Source organism: Scleropages formosus, chromosome 1, assembly GCF_900964775.1.
Source record: "Scleropages formosus chromosome 1, fSclFor1.1, whole genome shotgun sequence".
NCBI classification, from domain to species: domain Eukaryota; kingdom Metazoa; phylum Chordata; class Actinopteri; order Osteoglossiformes; family Osteoglossidae; genus Scleropages; species Scleropages formosus.
In genome coordinates, this window is record NC_041806.1 from 25,119,252 (window position 1) to 25,139,767 (window position 20,516).

At 41.2% G+C, this 20,516-nt stretch overlaps 4 protein-coding genes across 4 annotated transcripts; 2 read left to right on the top strand and 2 right to left on the bottom strand.

Moving 5' to 3' along the window:
- Positions 1–565: 565 nt before the first annotated feature.
- LOC108930949 (natterin-3-like) lies at positions 566–2,057 on the top strand. Its single transcript, XM_018746455.2, has 2 exons — positions 566–713; positions 955–2,057. Exons 1-2 carry the CDS (start codon positions 566–568, stop codon positions 2,055–2,057), a joined length of 1,251 nt encoding a protein of 416 aa, XP_018601971.1.
- Positions 2,058–3,788: 1,731 nt separating this feature from the next.
- On the top strand, positions 3,789–5,977 carry ptrh1 (peptidyl-tRNA hydrolase 1 homolog). Its single transcript, XM_029256513.1, has 5 exons — positions 3,789–3,806; positions 3,886–4,105; positions 4,387–4,486; positions 4,774–4,819; positions 5,471–5,977. The coding sequence occupies exons 1-5, from the start codon at positions 3,789–3,791 to the stop codon at positions 5,918–5,920; spliced, it is 834 nt and encodes a 277-aa protein (XP_029112346.1). The 3' UTR covers positions 5,921–5,977.
- A 113-nt stretch (positions 5,978–6,090) lies between these two features.
- Positions 6,091–11,342, bottom strand: cfap157 (cilia and flagella associated protein 157). Its single transcript, XM_018746464.2, has 8 exons — positions 11,116–11,342; positions 10,382–10,653; positions 10,053–10,206; positions 9,138–9,405; positions 8,828–8,958; positions 7,622–7,772; positions 7,143–7,289; positions 6,091–6,735 (listed from the first exon to the last, which is right to left on the bottom strand). The coding sequence occupies exons 1-8, from the start codon at positions 11,268–11,270 to the stop codon at positions 6,652–6,654; spliced, it is 1,362 nt and encodes a 453-aa protein (XP_018601980.2). The 5' UTR covers positions 11,271–11,342; the 3' UTR covers positions 6,091–6,651.
- Positions 11,343–14,620: 3,278 nt separating this feature from the next.
- Positions 14,621–20,212, bottom strand: LOC114909850 (uncharacterized). The gene is made up of 6 exons (XM_029249641.1): positions 20,130–20,212; positions 19,922–19,956; positions 16,003–16,193; positions 15,559–15,714; positions 15,351–15,452; positions 14,621–15,124 (listed from the first exon to the last, which is right to left on the bottom strand). The coding sequence occupies exons 3-6, from the start codon at positions 16,120–16,122 to the stop codon at positions 14,831–14,833; spliced, it is 672 nt and encodes a 223-aa protein (XP_029105474.1). The 5' UTR covers positions 16,123–16,193; positions 19,922–19,956; positions 20,130–20,212; the 3' UTR covers positions 14,621–14,830.
- Between the last annotated feature and the right edge of the window lie 304 nt (positions 20,213–20,516).

Sequence of the window (20,516 nt, forward strand, 5' to 3'; positions counted from 1 at the left end):
GCTGTCACCTGATAGAAGCATTAAAGAACAGACAAAAGATACTGATAAGTAAAACAGAGTGACATAAATCCACCAGCATGGATTTACACTTACAGTCCATATCCTTGTGGAATATCAATCGGCATTTAATTGTTTTTTTTTTTTTTTTTTTTTTTTAATCTAGGGTATTTTGCACAGGTGATACAATACACTGTAGTGCAACACTTCTGACATGTCTCCTCTTAACATTAAACTGAAAACAATACTGTACTTAACAGGGTGCAAAAACATTTGTCATTGTCTGTACTCATCTAGGACAGTTACTCATTTCCTTGACACTTTTCTCCAAAGCAACTTACAATGTTAAGCTACTTATAAACCATTTACCTATTTATACAGCTGAGCAATTTAGGGTAAGTACCTTGTTCCAACACAGCTGTGAAAGCTCTTTAAAAAAATGGCAAAAACACTCATAACCAAACATTCTCACTAAAGTAAAAAGAAAGATCAGAAATATGCATATTTGTGGTCTATGTTCACATAATATGAGTGAGAAGTTAAAACCCTAGTCATGAGACATGGTATGATGACTGTGATTGTTGCTGCCCTGTTGCCCCACCAGATGAGAGAAGCACTCTTTGCCTTCTTTACGGTCCTTCAGCTCTGCGTTGCTCTCCCTTCTGAGCTCCCCCATACAAGGTCGGAGCTGGATGGAATCAAAAAAGCAGAGCAACGTGAGTGCCGTTGTTGAACAATTGCAGAAGCTCAAACACATTGCCAGTCTCTACTCACACCAACAATCTTGCCATGAATCTCAAGTATAACTTACTCTGTCTATCCTCTTCTTCAGAGCTATATGAGGTTTAAGTTACTATTCACAGCAGTCACAGGTTCACATTTCAAAAGCACTGTTTTCAGTACTGTTGTAAAACAGTGCAGAAAGAAATAACACATTCACTGTATTTCTCCTAATAGAACTCTTCTTGAACCCACTGCTGGAAGATGTGGTTCCACCTTTATCCAGTACAGGTGCTGTGCTCCAACCAGAGACACGTCCAAAGCTACAGATGTCCCAAGGAGACAAATCTATTCCAATTTTTGGTGACAATGTCAGCCTCAAATGGTTAAGGTGGAATGGGTCCCTCCCTAATGGCGCAGTGGCTATCTATAACGGCTATGTCTCACGCACTGATTACATTTGCAAATACAATTGTGAGGCTGGATTCTACACACCGAGTAAAGGCCCCTATTGCCTCTACCCCTATGCCAATAGGGAATATTATGCTGCAGAATTTGACATCCTTGTCAATGAGGACAACTTTGAATTTTTGGAGTGGAAAGAGGACTCGTACGGGTCTGTACCCCCACATTCTGTCAGGACATGCTCCGGGGTCAACATCTTTGTTGGGAAGAACAAGTATGGACTGGGGAAAGTTGTTACTCAACATGAAGCCTTTTTCCTGCCATGGGAAGGTGATGAGTACTGGTACAAGAAGTATCAAGTCCTGACCATAAACACAGATGGATACAGTCAGCACATTTCCCACGTGGAGTATGATATTGATAAAATTAATCTCTTCCATCATCCACCTGAGACGTTGCAACTAGCTAGGGTCAGCAACCTCGACTGCCAGAGCATTGAAAAAACTGTGACTCTGGAGAAATCTAGCACAGAGGAGAAGACCTGGAACATTGGCCGAGAAACCCAAAATGGGTCAACCTCCACCATAAATGCCAAGATCCCAATCCTTAATCCAGACAATGTGGACTTCTCCAAGGAACAGACAGTAAGCTTTTCCACAGGTACCACCATTGTGGAGACCATCAGCCACTCCATCTCTGTGCAGATTACAGTGCCACCAAACCACTCCTGCGCAGTACGCATGGAGGGCAAAAAACTGACAGCTGACATCCCTTTCACAGCACGTCTGAGCCGCACATATCGCAATGGGAACACTCACTGGACCATAATCACAGGCACCTACAATGGTGTGACAATTGGGGAGCTAAATGCTTTGGTAGAACGCTGTCAGCCTATTCCTAATGCTGTAGACTGCATCTTGAGGCAGAACAACTGAAATCTTCTGCTTTCTTCATACCTTTCCCTGTTTCCAAGCAGAAACACTTCCATATTCACTTATCCCATGGCAAGACCTTGCCTTTCTTGAAATTCTTTCCATTTCTCAAGCAAAAACATTTCACACTGTGTCAGATCCAAGCCTTTGAAAAGCACATATTAATGGATAATACACACACACACAAACTGGGATAGTATGTAAAAAAAAAAATAAGATGAAGAATCTGGTAAAAAAAAAATAAAAAGTGTCATTATCCTGTTAAAGCTATTTGTGTGTTTTCATGCACAAAGTTTTCTCATTATTATGAATGAATGAATGAATGAATGAATAAATAAGGGTCTCATGGTGGGACTGCAGGCAATGCTGGTACCACACAGTGCCTGGGCTGTTTGGAAACAGGTTCAAATTAACTGTTCTTCTAGCTTCTGACATCTATGTGAGTTTCCTTCAGGGGCTCCAATTTCCTCCCATGGTTCAAAGAGGTGTTTCAGCTGGATTGGTGACTGTACATTGTTCACTGTGTGAGCTCTGGTGAGTGACTGTTGATATGTGCCTGCCTTCCAATGGACTGGCCCCATTCCATGGTGTACCCTTCACCCTTCCTTGCAATTTATCCTTCAAAGGCTCCATCAAAACCCTGACTTGGGCAAGTGGGTAATGATAGCAAGAGAATAAAATAAATCAGCAAAAACTGTATGCAACACTAATAAAATACTATAATGGGATTTTGAACTGGAGCCAACACTTATTCAATTGTTTTGTTGTATGTTCTTGTGAAATAAGATATTGCAATATGTTGCTTTAAAGTAGGTACTAGAGCAAAAAGGTGTCTCAAGAGGCAGAGTGGGTCTTGCTCGCACTTCACACATCTTGGGCTGTGGTTTCATCGGTGTGTTCAAATGAAGCTTTGTCTGTGGGCATTCATATGTTCTCCTTATGTTTGTATATGTCGGTTTCCTCCATAGGCCCAATACGTATTTCAAGTGAACTGGTAAATCTAAACTGCACATAACTTACATCTGTATGTGACTGTCATCCTGGATGTAACGCACTTTGTACACTATGGAAGTCACTCCAGTCTAGACCAGAAGTTAACTTTTTGTAAGCCACAGATCGCTTTAAGAATATGACAAAAGCTAAAAACCTCTCCTTGAAAACTGTACACGAATGAATTCAATAAATAGGTTTATTACAATAAAAATGATCTACAGAATTGTGTGTGTAAAGGATGGTAATACTCTTTTTTAATTTATCTAGATACTAGTATTTTCGAAGCAACCCTGCACTTCAAGAACCCACTGAATCCCAAACACACAGCCTTATCCATTACCCAGAATTTGATAAACATTTTGTGGAAATTGATGGATTGCTTCTGTTACGCATGAAGAAGACAAATAGATGCAAAAATCTGCGTTGAACTACAAGCACTTCTAACACGCCGGTGGAATAGCATCTCGCGAGACGTGCGCGGCTTTATGTCGCTTAAGGGAAACGTCATAGTGACGCAATCAACAGCGGTCCACGCGCCGGTGATAATTGTGTATGTCAGCTTTCGACTGTTAGCGAGCTGCTTCAGCATGTTTAGTTGGGTTAGGACGGTGATGATGAAAGCGCTGGTGAATGAACCGTGGACACTAACAATGAGCGCTGACGCGAGTGTGCTCGCGAGCGCATCCAGGAAGATGGTAAGTGACTGACTCCGTCGCATCTTGTCAGTGCGCTTCCGGACGGATGAAGACGTGTCACACGGTACCGGCCCGCTGTTGTTGGCGAGTTTCACCATACGGAGTCACGTGTCATCTCACTGTGATCTACCGTTGACCCTCAGGTCGTGGGCTTGGGGAACCCAGGGATGGGCAGCACACGGCACAGTGTCGGTATGGCGGTTGTAGCAGCCCTGTCCGGCCGGCTCGGCGTGTCGGAGAGTTGGCGCGGTGACAGACACGTTTCCGGGGAGGTGGCGCTCTGTGAGCTCGGCGACACGCAGCTGGTCCTGCTAAGACCCCGTGTGCTGATGAATCTCAATGGTATCAGCGTGGCCAAGGCTGGTGAGGACACCCCCCCCCCCCCGCGCTTCCTAGATTGGTACAGCAGGGTCTGTACATCTTTTTTCCACTAGTGTAAATTGCCAGATCTAACGATATTCAGAGCTCTTGTCTGGCGGTTCCCGAATGGAACCCCACTGCTGTAGCAGCCCTCAGCAGCCCGCTTCTTCAACACCCTTCTGTATGAAAGGTTAAATCATTATAAGGTCATTAGTGCTGTAAGTCACCTTGGATAATGGCATTAGCTAAATAATAACAATAGGCCTATTTCTCTCATTCTTAAGCTGCCAAGTTCCATATCCAGCCGGAGCACATCCTTTTGGTCCACGACGAGTTGGACAAACCACTTGGGAAGTTCTCCTTGAAGAAAGGGGGTAGTGCCAGGTGAACAGATTAACACCAAGCCATGTAAAATGATTGACTGTGCACTCAGAATATAATACAGTACATCAAGTCAACCCCAAAAAATTAGCAAGCAGTTATTTGATATGACTTTTTACAAATTTGTTTAGCCATACTGAGTCCTTACTATGGTAAATTGAACATGTCAGGATTGCGATAATATAAAAAGGTTTAGTGTGTGCTTGTGATTCTGCTGCTCCCTGACTGGATGCACTAGTCCCAGTTGGCTGCGTTCACTATTACTGAGCTATTTTGTTGTTGGTTCACAGGGGTCATAACGGTGTAAAATCCTGCGTGGAGTGCCTTCAAACAAACGTGAGTATCTGTCAACAAACTACTCAATTTTAGGTGTTAACTTAATTTCCCTGAAGCATGACAAGGGCCTGTAAAAGGCAAGTTTGCAAAATGTTTACATTTATTATATTTAACTGATGCTTTACAATGCTAAACTACATAGTTATTTACCCATTTATATTGCTGGGTAATTTTACTGGAGCAATTTAGTGTAAGCACATTGCTCAGGGTACCACAGCAGTAGGTGAGATACAGACCTGCAACCTTTGGCTCTAAAGGCAACAGCTCTAACCACTACAATATCAGTTTCCTTCGGAATGTTTAGAATGTTGTTCACATCCTATTTCAACAGGGCCTCAGACCTTTGCAACTCCATACACATTTCACCAAGAATACAGAGAATGGGTTGCAACTTTGTGTTTTAGGCCACAGGGTTATGGAGAAACAATCTGGAAAACTCACCTGAATTAATTTTGGAATACTTTTAAAAAACAAAACTTTAAGAAGTAATTTACCTGTTTAGATCTTGGGAAAGACCACCTGTTGTAAGACTTGTGTATCCATTGATTAACTCATTAACAAGCTGCCTAGAATTCTGCACTGGAATTTATAAATAAATATTTGCTATGGACTTTTTAATTGGTTAAGTATGTTTATCAATGCCATTATTAGGTGATGCCCAGGCTGCTTATTGGGATTGGCCGGCCAGCAGAGAAGGCACTGGTGAATCATCATGTCTTGGGACGGTTCTCCAGGGAGGAACAGAAAGTTCTGAGCAATGTACTGGAGCAGAGTGTGGACTTACTTCTCTCCCAGCTTACAACCACAGATCTGCAAAATTTCCCAAAACAAGTCAACAGCGGCCACGTTAAGAGGAAAGATGTGTGTGTGCAGCATTCATCATTACCACCAGGGGGCACAAAGAGCTCTGTTCCCCAAACAGACCTTGAACTGCATTGTTCACCTCTGGCTTTGCAAATCTGTGAAAACCCAGCCAACAGAACAGAAACGGCTTTGCAGTGTTCATCTCCCACAGAGCAACAGGAAGGCCTAGCAAACAGGACCGAACTAGAGCTGCCAAGTTCAAAATGTCCAGAGGACAAAAGCACAACACAAACATGAACCTGAGGAAACCATGTGACTAAAAAACATTCTGGTTTGTGTCTGATGAACACTTAAACATTTTCTGTCGTGGTGCTTTTTTATTTTGTTGATTCCAGGGTGCCAGCTTTGCTAATTTCATAAGATTGTGATATGGCAATTAATAAATGGGCAAAAAAAAAAAAAAAAAAAAAAACTGATAATGCTTCTTGAAGACAAGGACAAAAATCCTTTGTTCACAGCAAAATAATTCTAATTTTTAATTAATGCACAAAGGGTGTCACCATAAATGTATTTCACTTTTGCTTATTAAAATGACCAAACTTACCTTTAGAGGAAACAGCCCTCAAGCCCACGTTAATATAATTACAGTAGGTTTGACTATTGTACATTCTGATTTTTATTGGTTCCAAAGCCCAGTTAGTATGTATGATCTACAAATGCTTAACATGACATTTGGGTGCACAACTAAAACAAAACTTAAAATATTTAGGGTTTCATTACAGGAAAAAACCCTTTTTTGACTCTGCAGTATTCTATACTATTGCAACAAAATATAGTACAATTAAAATGACAAGAGAAAAATCTTGGTGGATTTGTGATTCCCCACCCCCACTGGTCAGACAGTCCCTATACATATATATTTTTTCCTCCAAACTAATACTTCTGTCCAAAGCTACTTACCACATTTGGCACACATACAGTAAAAATGGCAACAGGTCTGTGTCCTTAAACACTTTGCTAGCTGCTCTTCATGTATGTGTGACATTTACTGATGGCTGATGTCTGAGAGGTGAAGCCAAAGTGTCCTTTTGATTCTTCTTTGTTAGTTGCATCTTTGGGGAAGAGGGAAAATTGTTTAATATAGAGCAATGGTGAGAACACAGATCAACCCAATTCTAAAAATTAGTTTTATGAAGCTGGATGACCTCTTTCAATGACCTTAGAGCCAAGGCAGCATTTCACAGCTGCTGTGTTTATGGCCAGTTCAAGCTTTCCACTGTAGCATATAGATACCAGAGTTGTAAATCAGGTAAACACTGCAAAAGTTAATCTGGATTTACAGTCAAGCTGTTTGAAAAAGTTAACCAAAAACTTGTGAAGAACATGAGCCATTGAACAAATGCAATGTTTGACATCAACTTCCTGAACTTAATCTGGCACAATTTTACCAAAGGGATTATTAATACATGGTTGATCTTACTGTTTTCCTCTGAGTTACACAAAACATAATGCAGCGTACCTCTCTGAGCACATCCTTTTTCTGCAGCTGTTCTTGGGCAGGTTTGTTGCCCAGCAGGGTGAGGCTATCAAGCAAAACAAGGAGCCTCTGCATCATGTGGCTGCGGTGAGCAATGGTTGGAACCAAGTCCTTCTCCTTGGGCAGGTCCTGTCAGCAAAATGCTGCAATGAGTTCTTGAATCTCCTTCATGTGGTACAGTGGTTAAGACAACCGCCCAAAATGAACACTGATTTTCTTCTCTGCAAGATCCAAATTGCCAACATTTTCTTATTTCAGCATGTATATTGTATGAGTCACATGAAAAACTATAAAAAGTTACTCTACCATATCTGCTGAGAACAAAATGCTGTTCAAATGTAATAATAAGCCCTATAGTCATATAAATGTCACCTTGTTTTACATGAATACAAACCCGGTCTAACAGCACAATCGCTGCAGCACACACAGTTCTCAAGGCAACTAGTCTGACTCTTTAGTACCTGATGAGCATGTTTCAGGGCTGCGGCAGCCTCCTCTAGACCCTTCTTCATCTGGACCCTGAGGGCCTGCTCCTGCTTCAGTTCCTTCCTCAGTTTGTCTGCTATGGCACGGTTCTGCTCAGACTCCTCATACAGCACAGACAGCTTCTGTCTACACACACCATGGTGTCAGTCAGGCCTCCTGAAGTGACTCAACCATGAACTCAAGCTCTTAATACAGAAGGCAAAGCATTTCAGTGGTGTAAGGAAAAATACACCCGTATTTTTAGGGGTAAAGAGAATTTATGTGTCGCCCGAGCCAGAACCACATTATTATTAACATTTCATTTGTAACAAAGTTGCTGAACAAGTCTGCCCTAAAAGCCAACATAAAACTAAATGTGAAAACTACAGAAATAAAACTAAAATAAGATTAATAAAAATCAAAAACTGGAAGTTTGATTTTCTCAAAATGTCAGTACACCCTTACCTCAGCTTACACTAACTTTTATCAGCAAGTACAATTTGAATCCCATGTTCACCTTATGAGCGGTCTACCCAACATCTATGAGAAATTCCTTTCAAGCAAAACAAGAAAAACCGTGTCTCTTCACAACACGGGGGAGTACAAAGGGTGTCAGTGACATCACCTGAGAAGCTTCCTCGTATCTCAGTTGTACCCCTTTGAGACCAAGACTTTGTCCACTCTAAAACTAGACATAATTTAAGCACATCTAAGACACTTCACACTACAGTGCTGAGTCCAGTGTGCCTTATACACACACACACACACACACACACACAAAGTCTACAACTGCTTGTCCCGAGCGGGATCGCGGGGAACTGGAGCCTGACCCAGCAACACAGGGCGCAAGGCTGGAGAGTGAGGGCACCCCAAGCAGGACCTGAACCCCAGACCTACGACACAGCAGGCCCCGGCCGAACCCACCAAACCACCCGTGTGCCTTATTTTAGTTACTTTAAAATTTTCCCGTCCTTTGTGAAATTTTGCATTGCAATTTTTGCTTGTAAATCTAAGAAAGGATATACTTTTTCATCTTCAAGATTTTGTAAAACCCACATTTAGGAATAAACGGCATAAATGGATTGTTAAAATTGAACACTGGGGGTTGAGAAAAGCACTGAATTAGTTATAAGGGTGTATCAAATTTTTAGCAAAGGGGTACATAGAATTATGTCCTTCCTTGGTTTTAATGTCAAAATGACCTGAGGCTGACAAGATCCTGGCATAGTACAGCATGGTCCTTCTGCAGCTGAAGTTGCTGTTTGTCACTCCTTTCATGCTCCTCTAGCTCTGCCTGCTGCTGTTTACACCTCTGTGTCAGCTGATGGATAACCTGACAGACACATACGCACACAGAATGGAGACTTCCTGTTAATGAATACTTGCAGACTGGATGCTTTAAGTACTGCAAACATACAGCAAAACACTGTCATGAAACTATCTGGACACCTGCAGAAATCCACTGGCATGTTGATCCACAGAACAAAAAGTGCAGAGTCACTTTAAGTCTACCTTCTGGTTGCTGAGGCTTTTTCTGGTCATTTCTTTCAGCAAAGGTTCCAGCACTTCCAGCTCCCGTCGGAGCTGCTTCTCCTTTTCCTTTAGGCTCTGGTTCTCCTCCAACAGCTCTTTGCTCTTATCTGAGAGCTTGCGCAGCTGTGCCATGACAGACACATTCTCATGCATTGCCCTCATCATCGTCTCCGGCATGCTCTTCTCAGAGACATGTCGGAACTCTGCCGCCACAGCTGCTATGTGCTGGTGCATCTCCTTCTTGAGCCTACAGATAGAGGAGAGACAATGTGGGCTTACTGACAAAACTGAATTTATTGCTCAAAGTAATATACAGTATACTGATTAAGAAGGCCAGATGTCCCATATGTCAAGGGAGACTCCCATATTTTATTCCAATTTTAGGTATCCATTGTACTGTGCACACCTTTGCTAAAGACTGTCATGCATATACTGTATATACATGAACCAAACTATGATAAAGAACACTGCCAGAGAACTATAGGCAGATCCAAGTTAACCTAAAAAATTTTTAAAGGTTTGTTTGGGATAGTAAAATTTTAATTTCATCACTCATGAAAACAAACAAGTGAATTGTTAATGAACCTCATTGGAATGAATCACTCCCCAATTTAACTGCTTAATTGCTCAATCAAAAAAAAAAAAAACAAACAGCATTGACAAGTCTGCTAGAAACAGTGTTGAAAACCACTTATGTAACCTACTATGATAACATGGACAAGAAATGTCAGCTTTCCTGCATACACAGAAGTACTGGCTGCTGAAAGATCAGCTAAGCGGTAACATCCAATATTTGACCTTACATAAACTGGACCCTGTAAAACTGATGATTAACCAGCTAAACTTAAACATCACATAATGATACTACAATCTCCTGTAGACTGTAGCAGTGACCTGTCATTGTCCAGCACCGCCTTCTTCTCCAGGTTGTAAATAACTGTTTCATAATCCTGCCTCTGCAGCTTCAGCTGTTCTTCCAAGGTTTTCAGATTTTCCATCAACTCCTCTTTCTGCAGTCGAAACTCCTCCAGAGCAGCCATCTTCCCAGCTAAGGAGAAAACACACATTCCCTGGATTGAGCTCACAGTGCAAGCCACACTGGGGCCTCTGTAATGCTGGGTTTCACATATTTACACTGTTGGAAGACACACACTTTTAGGATGTTTTCTGTATAAATTGATATACTGAAGCTCTCTTTCACCCAGATCTTGCTGAGCTCTCACCCAGCACCATGTTCTCTGAGATGAGCTGGTCCTTGCTCTCTTGGAACTCGTGGCGGAGCTGAACCAGTTGTGCCTCAAAGGATTCCTTTTCAGCCTCCTTGGCCTGCTGGAGCTCTAGCAGCTGCTCGGAGAGCTCTGTCAGCTCATCCTCCTTCTGAGCCAGCAAGCGTTTCAGGTAAAGCACAATGTCACTCTTCTCCTTCTCCAAAGTGCTGTACTGGAAGGAGAAATTTCTTTGCTTCGCCTCCAGCTCATCACACTTCTGCTGGTACCTGGTAGGGAATGAGTTACAGCCACTGTTTCCTGGGAAATCTGAGCCAAAGTTTCTCAAAAAACTTAAGTTACCAGCTTGCCCAAGTCAGAGTGGCAGCAGTTCAGAGCCTATCCCTGAAGCACAGGGTGCTAAACTAGGAAGGGTATGTCCTACCAGGACAGTAGTCCATCTCTAGGTGACTATGAAGCATCAGCGCTACCTGCAGCACTACCATATTGCCCCGGACCACAGCTGGTGCATAGTACACATTTTTCTATGATACAATGGACAAATTATCATGGCAATTTTCATACACAGCAGCTGTCTAAAGTCTGAGTACAAATGAAATGGGCAGTAATTTATCATGTGATGAATTGGACAGAACAGTGACAGCAAAGTAACTCACAGGTATCCAACATCACTACAGTCTCCCTTTTCTCCAGGAGTCCCGCTTCACTCTACTATACTGTGCTACAGTTACCTCTGCAGCCGCAGCTCCAGGTCCCGAACCTGCGCTCCGTACTGCTCCCTCCCCAGTTGGCTGAGCTGTCCGTCGACGCCTCTTCCTCGACCATTTGGCTCATCTCTGTCCACTTTTTCAACCAACTTCTTCTTTACGGTCTTCTTCGGAGGCATAATAAGAACAATAATCACTGTTAATTTGCATGCATTGAAAAATGTGATTCTGTGCAGGCACGAGGAGCGTTGCTAAGGAAACTCCCAGCGCACACAAACACAGAGACGGTGGACGAAAAAGGCGGCAAAGCCCACATTTAAAGAGACAGAGCAAGTGAACGTCAAGTGTTATTTCAGAGCACAAATTTCCGAAAATTGTCGTGCAAAGAAACTGTGCGCTATTCTTATTTTAGAGTAGTCTTATATACACTTTACCGACAGTTGCAGAGTAAACTCTCGAAACAGCACAACGGACGGTAACAAGAAACAAATCTTTAAAACTCCGAATGTCCACTTCAGACTCAGATGTGGCGAAAGGTTCACAACCCCTTTCCCCCAAATGCAGGAAAATGCCGATTCCAGTAAAACAGAAGCTTTTCTGTCACACAAAACCAGTGCGAAACACTTGTCTTGTCCACACTTGCGCCCCCGTTTGTCCTTCGACGTAACACGTTCGTACAGAGATGTATTTCTTAATTATTACTTTTCAAAGCGCTTGGACCAGCGGGAAAACGTGTAAAAAAGCAGTTTTTGTCATTCTGTGGAATCATGGGGAGCGTCTGAATTTCCACAGTACGGCTGCGAATGCAGGACAAGTATTTTACCTCAGGTGTTTTTTTTTTTTTTTTTTTTTTACCTTAAATTATTAACTACTACGTTCCTTTCGTTGCACATCGATTTCCGAAAACAGTAAAATATAAACTGAAAAAATTCAGCATCGCTGTTTGACTTAAAAGTCCAAATCGTCACATTCACTCGTTTTGCTTCGGCCTTTCAGTCCCTTAGTCCTGTGGTACTTTTGCCGCGGTTTCGGCTGTTCCCAGAAGGCACCGCGGGAGGGCGATGTAGCACGAGGAAGTCCTTGTTTCGCGCCACTGCTACATGTTCGCAACCTAACGCTTCCACACTGAACGTGGTAGCGGACGGACTGGTCGGGAAAGATGGTAAACTGAACTCTTGAGCATTCCTATCTGCAGCCCGTGATGTAAACTTTAAATACCGAGGTGGATAAAACTGTTAATTAGTAAATAACTCAAGAAAAGTCAAGTTGGTGTTGGATTGCGTAGGTGCACTGCGGGGGACTCGGGACAGGACCTAAGGTGTAAAATACCTGTATTTGTAAAGCAGTGTTCGCAGCTCAGTTAAAGCCTGCTTGTTGGAGCCCAGCAGGAAGTACTCCACAGCTAAAGCAGCTCCTAGAGAAAAAAAAAAGGATTACAGAAGTGGCCTGTAAAGAGCTATTGCCTTTTAAAGCAGAACAAAACCGCGTATGAACGCATGGTGGTGAAGCGTTCCCAACAAGAGTCAGCAAGCGCGGGCGACAAGGATCAGCCGCGGAGGAGTTGGAAGGGGTCGAAATGCTGTGCTTGTGAATGTTGTGAGAAGGGATGGGTTTGAGCAAGGGGTTGAATGAATGAAATCGGTGGAGGTTGAGCCCTGGGCTGCAAGTGCGAACTTGACAACTCCGGTGGCCTCAGAGGGAGGACACGCGATGGAGGGGTTTGGGGCCCTCTCTTCTATCCGATGGGCACTCGTGGTGACAATAGACCGCGAGAGATACTTGTGGACCAGGGACCTGGCTCAAAGGGCTTTCTATTCAAAGTGAACCCTCACTCCTCAACCCCCTCAGTCCTCTATGTGCAGTGACCCCCCCCCCCAACCCCCTTCAACCCTATGCTCTCCAGCCATCACCAGGGCACTTTCCCAGCCTTGCAGAGCTGGCAGGCCTGAGAGAGGTCACTCGCCGCTCCAATAACTTTTCTCTGCTGGGTCAGAGGTCCCCGGCAGGGAGGCTGAGGAAGCTGGAGAGCCAACATTTATTCAGGAAGGATTTCCCCCAGAGCAGCCAATGAGCAGCCCTGTATTGAGCCTCGTGGGGGGTCTGCTCAGCCTACAGATGTGCTGAAGCAAGGGACTTTAAGAGAAGGAAATCACACACCCCAACTAGCACGGTATCTCAATATGCCTCCCTTCTTCTAAAAAAGATTGAATCTTAAGAAAGGTACCCGGGTGGGTGTGGGGTATTAACTCTTTAAAAAAAAATCAGGATCAGTAGCATCTGTTATGTATGTCACATAGATGTCCAGGTGCAAAAATGATGTCAGGTATGTTGAAGAGAATCTTGGTACCACACACACACTCTCTGTACCACTTGCCCCATACGGGGTCGCGGGAAGCCGGAGCCTAACCCAGCAATACAGGGCGTAAGGCCGGAGGGGGAGGGGACACACCCAGGACGGGACGCCAGTCTGTCGCAAGGCACCGCAAGAAGGACTCGAACCCCAGACCCACTGGAGAACAGGACCCAGTCCAACCCACTGCACCACCACACCCCCATCTTGGTACCAAATTTTAAGAAATGAAAAGGGCTGTTTTATATGAATCATCAGTAAGGATACCCATACTACATACAAATAACTGGAGTTGATTTGGACCATTTCTAGATTTGGCCAGGTCAGCAAAATCACCGAAAAGGTTTCCAACTTTGTAACTAAGAGTCCATTCACCTTACCAGTGTCCCATGTAGGGTCCCACCATGATGGTGTCCCATCATTAACACACAGCTTACACTGTAAAAAATGATATGTGGTTCTACAAAAAAAAATTTAGGCAAAAATATTACAGCAATAATTTTAAGTAAATGTCAACAGCATATATTATTTAGTGAAATCTACTTAATGAAATCAAGTGAATTTACCAAAATTATTTATGTCCACAAAGCAACAGCATCAAAAAAAAACTTGTTCATTCTACTAATTATTTTAAGTTATCTACCAAATAAATTTAGTAATATTACTTGGTTGCTTTTGATAGAGTTAGAACATTATTTTAACTTAAACTACGTAAATCAATTAAGCTTTGCTTTTCTTTTGTGTGACTTTTTAAATTACTGCATTGCACAATTGTATTAGATGAATTACATTTTAAATATGAAAACATTTCTCTTTTTTAATTCTGATTTGTACAGTTCCAAGAAATGTAAGAATTTAGGTAAAGTTAAAGCAGCAGTCCAATTCTCACAAACCAATAAAGAAATTCAATAAAACTTACAAAATATAAGAAAAAACTCACAGGCACATGTAGTTAAGTATTTATTTTGTAATATTTGTACAATGCTGTATTTGTATTGGACAGGTTTTGTATTCATCAAAAAAAAAATTTATGGCATATTCAAATACTAAAATACTAAAAATAATCATCAGATCTCAATCTGATATATAAAAGTCAAAACAAAAATGTACACATTTTCTAAACTTCTACAATTAAAAATTTGTACAAAACAGAAGTTACAAGTAACATAAATTGCCATATTACTGTCCCAAATTTCTACATAATTATACAGATCAACTGTACCTGAACTGAAAATTTGCCACACCTCATACTGTGGTCTGATGTTGCATCACTAAACAAATATGCATTTTTGTGGTGTAAATCTTAAAACATTTTAAAGAATGTAACTTGTATGTCAATGCTTGTTTTAACACTGTGTTCAGCCAAGTAAATTGTATTGCATGACTACATTAAGCAAGCTTATTCTTAAGAGACTGCATTTTGGGTGAAAACTTACAAGTGTCCAACTCTAAGATGAGCTTTTGAAATGCTTCAAATGTATACCTGAGCTGTTTAGGGTAGCTCAGATTTAGAGCATAAGTGAGGCCAAGAAGAACGGCACAAGCTTTAGCCACATTTCCTAAACCACTCACTACTTGGGCACCCTCCAAGACAATGCTGATGTCATCCTGCTCACCCCTCTTAAAGACAGAAATTTTCATTGTGTGGTGCATGAGATCTTGCTGAAAATCTGTTTCGGCGCACTACAGAAGACAAAGAACAGAACATGGGAATTCCCTTTATCAGTATAGACTTTGGAGATTCAATATATTTTTTTGAAAACTCAAAACACAAGAGATTTTTAAAAATATTGTGTTTAATCACTACTCAGTTTGTTTTACATGAGCACAAATACAAAATTCCAAACTCATAAAACCTGCAATTTTTTTTTTTGGTTAATTCTTAATATTTTGTAAGATAGATACTTACATGGTATTCCTGGATGAGATCATCATCCTTTTCACCCAAGTAATGAACCAAGCAACGAATGACAACTTCTCTTGTCTGGTCAATAGTAACACCACCAGGGTTCTAAAATGTAGCAAAATGTACTATTGATTACCAGTGCCAACAATCTCTAAGATCTTGTTAAATATATCCAACCAAATCGATCAAAGATTACATTATTTTAAAATACCTGATGAATGGCAACCATTTTGTCCTGCAAAGTTTGCCCAAGTGCTCCTCCTTTGGCACAAAATATGCTCAACAGATTTGGGGTATACTGGTCCAACATCTGCATAAATTTTGGCTCTAAATCCAAAGTGGTAATTCTCCTGAATTCTTCATTTATCTGAAAGGAAATAACAAAACAAAAAATCAAAATGTAAACGATTTATACAAAAGTACTGCATTTATAGGGCACCTCACTATATTGTCTTTATGTAAGTTTATGGAATGTAATGTTATAAGCAATGCATAAACTTGCATGTCTTAACCAAAACATGAAATTACTGTTCATTCAATGTATAACTTGTCTACAGCAATAAATTAAATTTTCCATATGTTGTTTTTAGCAATACTTGAAATCACATATTAGAGAGGTGCTGTAAGGATAAAAGGTTGTCATTTAATGACTCACCTGCTGGGGGTTAAACAGTGCAGGCCATCTGTCTTTAAAATCCACAACTCTGGGGGACAGGTTGACAACTTCATGTCTTCTGAGCGCGAAAGTTTTTGCCATTTTTGCTTTGATCACCATGGTATTGTCCCTCTTTTTTACTTCACTAAGCAATTCCAACCTTTCTTGCTCCAAACTCTCTTCACTCTGACCTGTTGGGTATGGTGGCAGGTAATTCACTTCTGCTTTCCTCGGCTTTTTGACATTCTTTGTGGGTTTCCTGTTCTCAGGACTCTTACTTTTCAGCGTGTTACATGTAACTTCAGGACAACCAAACTTGCTGAGTCGCCTTCTGTAATCAGCCATTTTGTACTTAAGACTCATCTGCCAACCATAATATCCACTTAAGGAACCAGGTTCTTTTAGACATGGATATTTCCGAACAAGTGCTTCTGCCACACAGATAATCTGCATACCTGAAGGATATGCTGTATAAGCATAAATAGCCTGAGTCAGCCTTTCAGTTATATTTCTCTTTACATTTTGGACACTCATAAGAGTGCCATCTCTCATGTAGGCCTCCATTGCCTTTTCAAGCACGATCTGTACTTCTGGGGAGAAACATGGAATTGTAAATTCTTGAGGCCATGGTAGCCTGTCTGGGCTACTCTGTGGAGAAAGGATGAGTGTATCTTGAGAAGAAGAGGAAAGTGCATCATCTGACTGGGTTGTAGATACATCTGCCCCACTGTAACCTGACGAACTATGTATAAATGCAACGGCAGATGATTCCTCTTCAAACTGTAATGTACTGGTGCTAGGGATGGTATCATGTTGAGTACAGAATGTCAGCACCACAGGAGAAGGGAACACAACTTTGACTGTATCCTTGTGTTGAATCTGGTCAGTAGAAGTAAGTGTGAAAAAGTCATGAAAATCAGAGTCCATGTACTGTAGGCTAAACTCCTCGGTTATAACAAATGCTTCCTTTACAGCTAATTTCAATTCATCTACAGTATTTGGGATTCCTAAGGGAAGGACTAGCTTCCTGATTTGCTCCTTAATAAGAACTTTTAGTGCTGCAGGGTCCATGTTGTATCTTAGACCTAAGACAATAAAAGAAGTGATAGTCATTTATAAAAATAGCACAAAGCAAGAAATAACACAGACCTAAACCTGAATAGTTTGTGAGATCATACAACAATCTAAAATGTACAACCTATGTAACGCTTCAGAGTAACCAAACGATTTTTACCAACACAATAAGCTGCCAAAGGATAAGAATCACCAAGTGCTCCATGCTCAACAAGAAGAAAATGCCCAGATGACTCAAGGTGATATGATCTTAGATGCTCATTGTAATAAGCAATAAGAGTCTTGACAATGAAACTGAGACCTTTGTCCAAAACTATCTGAACGATCTCAACAAAGTCAGGTAGACCTCCAGTACAACCATAAGGCAATATCATGCCCACTTTGTATGTTGTTCCACAGTAAGATACAGCATTGGCCAACTGCACACTTGTTTGGTTTGGTGATAATTTTCTTATGGCCTCCTGTACCTCTGCATGTACCAATTCCATAGGCATTTTGTGCACCTTACTGACACACACTGAAGGTGTCACAGTGCTTGCATAGGAGTGGTAAGCCATCATCATTTGGTGCCTTGTAGTGAGTGACAGCAAAACATTTCTGAAGTTGGTAGTATGCCTCACTACACGTTTAAAGAAACTATGTTTTGATTCAAATCGCATTGTCCAAAATCCAACAAGTGGTCCAAAGGCTTCAATCATTTGAGGATAGTGCTCCAAGAAGTGGTGTTTTGGAAGCAGTCGTTCATTTGGAAACACACTTAAAAAGAGATGGCGATGTTCAGATATCTTTAAGTCAAGGAAAGCAATACTTTCTGCTGTGTGGACAGGTGACACGACAAGTTCAATGATGTCTTTTAAAATCATGAGAATGTGCCATGCTGGTTCATCCAAAGGTATCTTTGACCCAATAAAGAGTGGGAGAAGTCTGATTAGTGCCCAGTTCTCATGTGCATTTCCCCCTACGCTATGGCGAGTAGCAAAATTTTGGGGTATTGATTGAGGGCTGTTAGTTTTGTCAGTCCATTTGTAGGGGAATTGTTTAATTGAGTCATTCAGTTCATTTAATGTGACGTATTTTTTCTTGATAAGAACAGAGAGGCACAGTGCTAGCTCTACTGGAATGATACCTTCAAATAAGTCATGAGCTATATCTGGAGGATAACCACAGGCAAAGTGAAAATGTGTCAGTTTCTCTGTCAGTGGACAAGCCTTTTTGACACCAAAACAATGGGTAAGTGTAGGATTTACCTTCATAGTCTCAACATGCTCAGCATATGCCTCTTTTGTCCTTTGTGGAAAAGCCCCTGATCTTACTTCTTTCTGCTGGAATTCACTACGACATCCTAAACAGAACCTACAGATGTAATCCCCAGTAAAACTTTCAACTAAACCACTGAGAGAATGGGCACCAAGGTTGTCTGCTACAACACAAAGTACAGTCCCTTTGATGGTTTTTCCAACACTAGCAATGAAAACTCCTTCCTGTTCTAAGACACAAATATCTTTCAAAAGTGGTTCCAAAACTGCATCATATCCAAACCTTCTTACATCATCACCTTTGCTAAGAATAGCCAAATGTATTGATGTCAGAGTAGATCGCAATTCAGGAGGCATATTGGCCAAAACCCAATATACTGCTGATATTTTGTGCTTTTTCTTAGAGGTTCCAAGTGGATTGCACACCTCAAACTCATCAACATAAATAATCAGAGAGACTTTTAGTTCATCCCCATCAAAGAACCTATTTTCCTTGAAATAGCTGCCATCTACAAAAGACTCAATATGGGATGGGTCACTTGAAACTTTATGTTTCAGCATGTCCAATTTCATACTTTTGCTGTTCAACACCTGCTGCAATGTCTCAAGAATAGGTACATAGTGATATTGCCTACTCTCAGCAGCATCTAGAACAAATTCTACTGGTTCAACAACTTCAAAATTGTCCTTAAAAAATTGTTTTCTCTTGAAGGCAGACCCAAGGGGACCACCTGCTTCTAATGCTCTTACAATAGGGTTGGACTTACAAAGTTCATTTACAAATTCAGTGACATTCTCTTCACTGAGGACACAATTATTCTTACTTAAACTTGATTCAACAATGTTTTTGAACAACTGGGAATGGGATGACAAACAAGACACAAAGCGGAGTTCTTCAACCAAGTCATCAATGCATCTGGAAGACACATTGTATATGCTCTCTAACTTCAACAGGAGCAAGGCTATTTTGTTCACAACTGTCTGTGATTCATCTTGCATTTGGTAATCCCCATCTATACATCTGTTCTCAGTGTCACTGTCCTGCAGCTTAGTATCAAATGAATGTGATTCAGTCTCCTTCATCACTAACACATCGGTCTTGAAATCTCTGTAAGAGTGAGGATTATGTTTTCTGCTTCTGTGTGTTACAAAAGTCCCATATCTATTTGTCTTAAAGTTACACCCTTGAAATACACATTCTATGGTTTCATGACTTCTAAGATGATGACCTAAATGTTGAAAATAGTCCTTCTCAGAACAATGTTGTGTGCTACAACTTTTACAATTTAAAGTAAGCACTTCTGGCACTTGATTGTCCTCATGTATATGGTATCTACTTAAATGTGTGTTAAGGGCACTCTGTGTTTTGAAAGAGCATGGACAACTGGAGTGTGGACACAGTACAAAATGGCCATGTGTAAATGAACCATGATGAAATCGATAGTGCTTCAAGACACCTCCTTTCGTGGAGGCTATCCACTGACAGATCTTGCACTGCCACACCATGATTGCAAACTACATCCTCATACACCCAACTACCCCTTAAATCTGAGCTTTAAATGTTAAATTGCAAGGGAATCTATGCTTACATGGCAGAACATCTATAGTGGTCTTCAATATATACCTGTAAAAAAGGGGGGGAAATAGTTTAAAATATAACAGCAAGTGGTAATCATCAGGGTTCAAGCACAAATTGCTCCCAAAGTGGCTGATTTGTCCAAAAATTCTTTGCCACTAGCACATTGAAGTGGGGTATCCCTTTAACGTGAACAGCTATAGAAACTAGTTTAGACTTACCTTAAAAAGAAGGAACAACAAAAGTCCGGCAAAAAGGTATTACGTCTACGTTGCACAAGCAATCCACCTGCAAATGAGTTTGTTGGAATTCACAATGGTTGACACCAATTACCTAGCTAAATAACGTATGAAAATGGAAATACCAAGTTAATACAATTATCAGCCATACTTCACTTGAAAACAGTGTGACTAAGATACATTTGACGAGAATTTTACTTTGAAGGTTAGATTGCTGTATAAAACGGATAGTTCTCTTAGCTACAGTAACAGCATATTAATTATTAATACCGAGTTTGGCGCCGTTTTCTAATGCAGCCAACAGTTGATTCATTCAATTCATTGTAATACAGGTATTACAGATGGCATGCTTCACTTGAAAAAACTAAT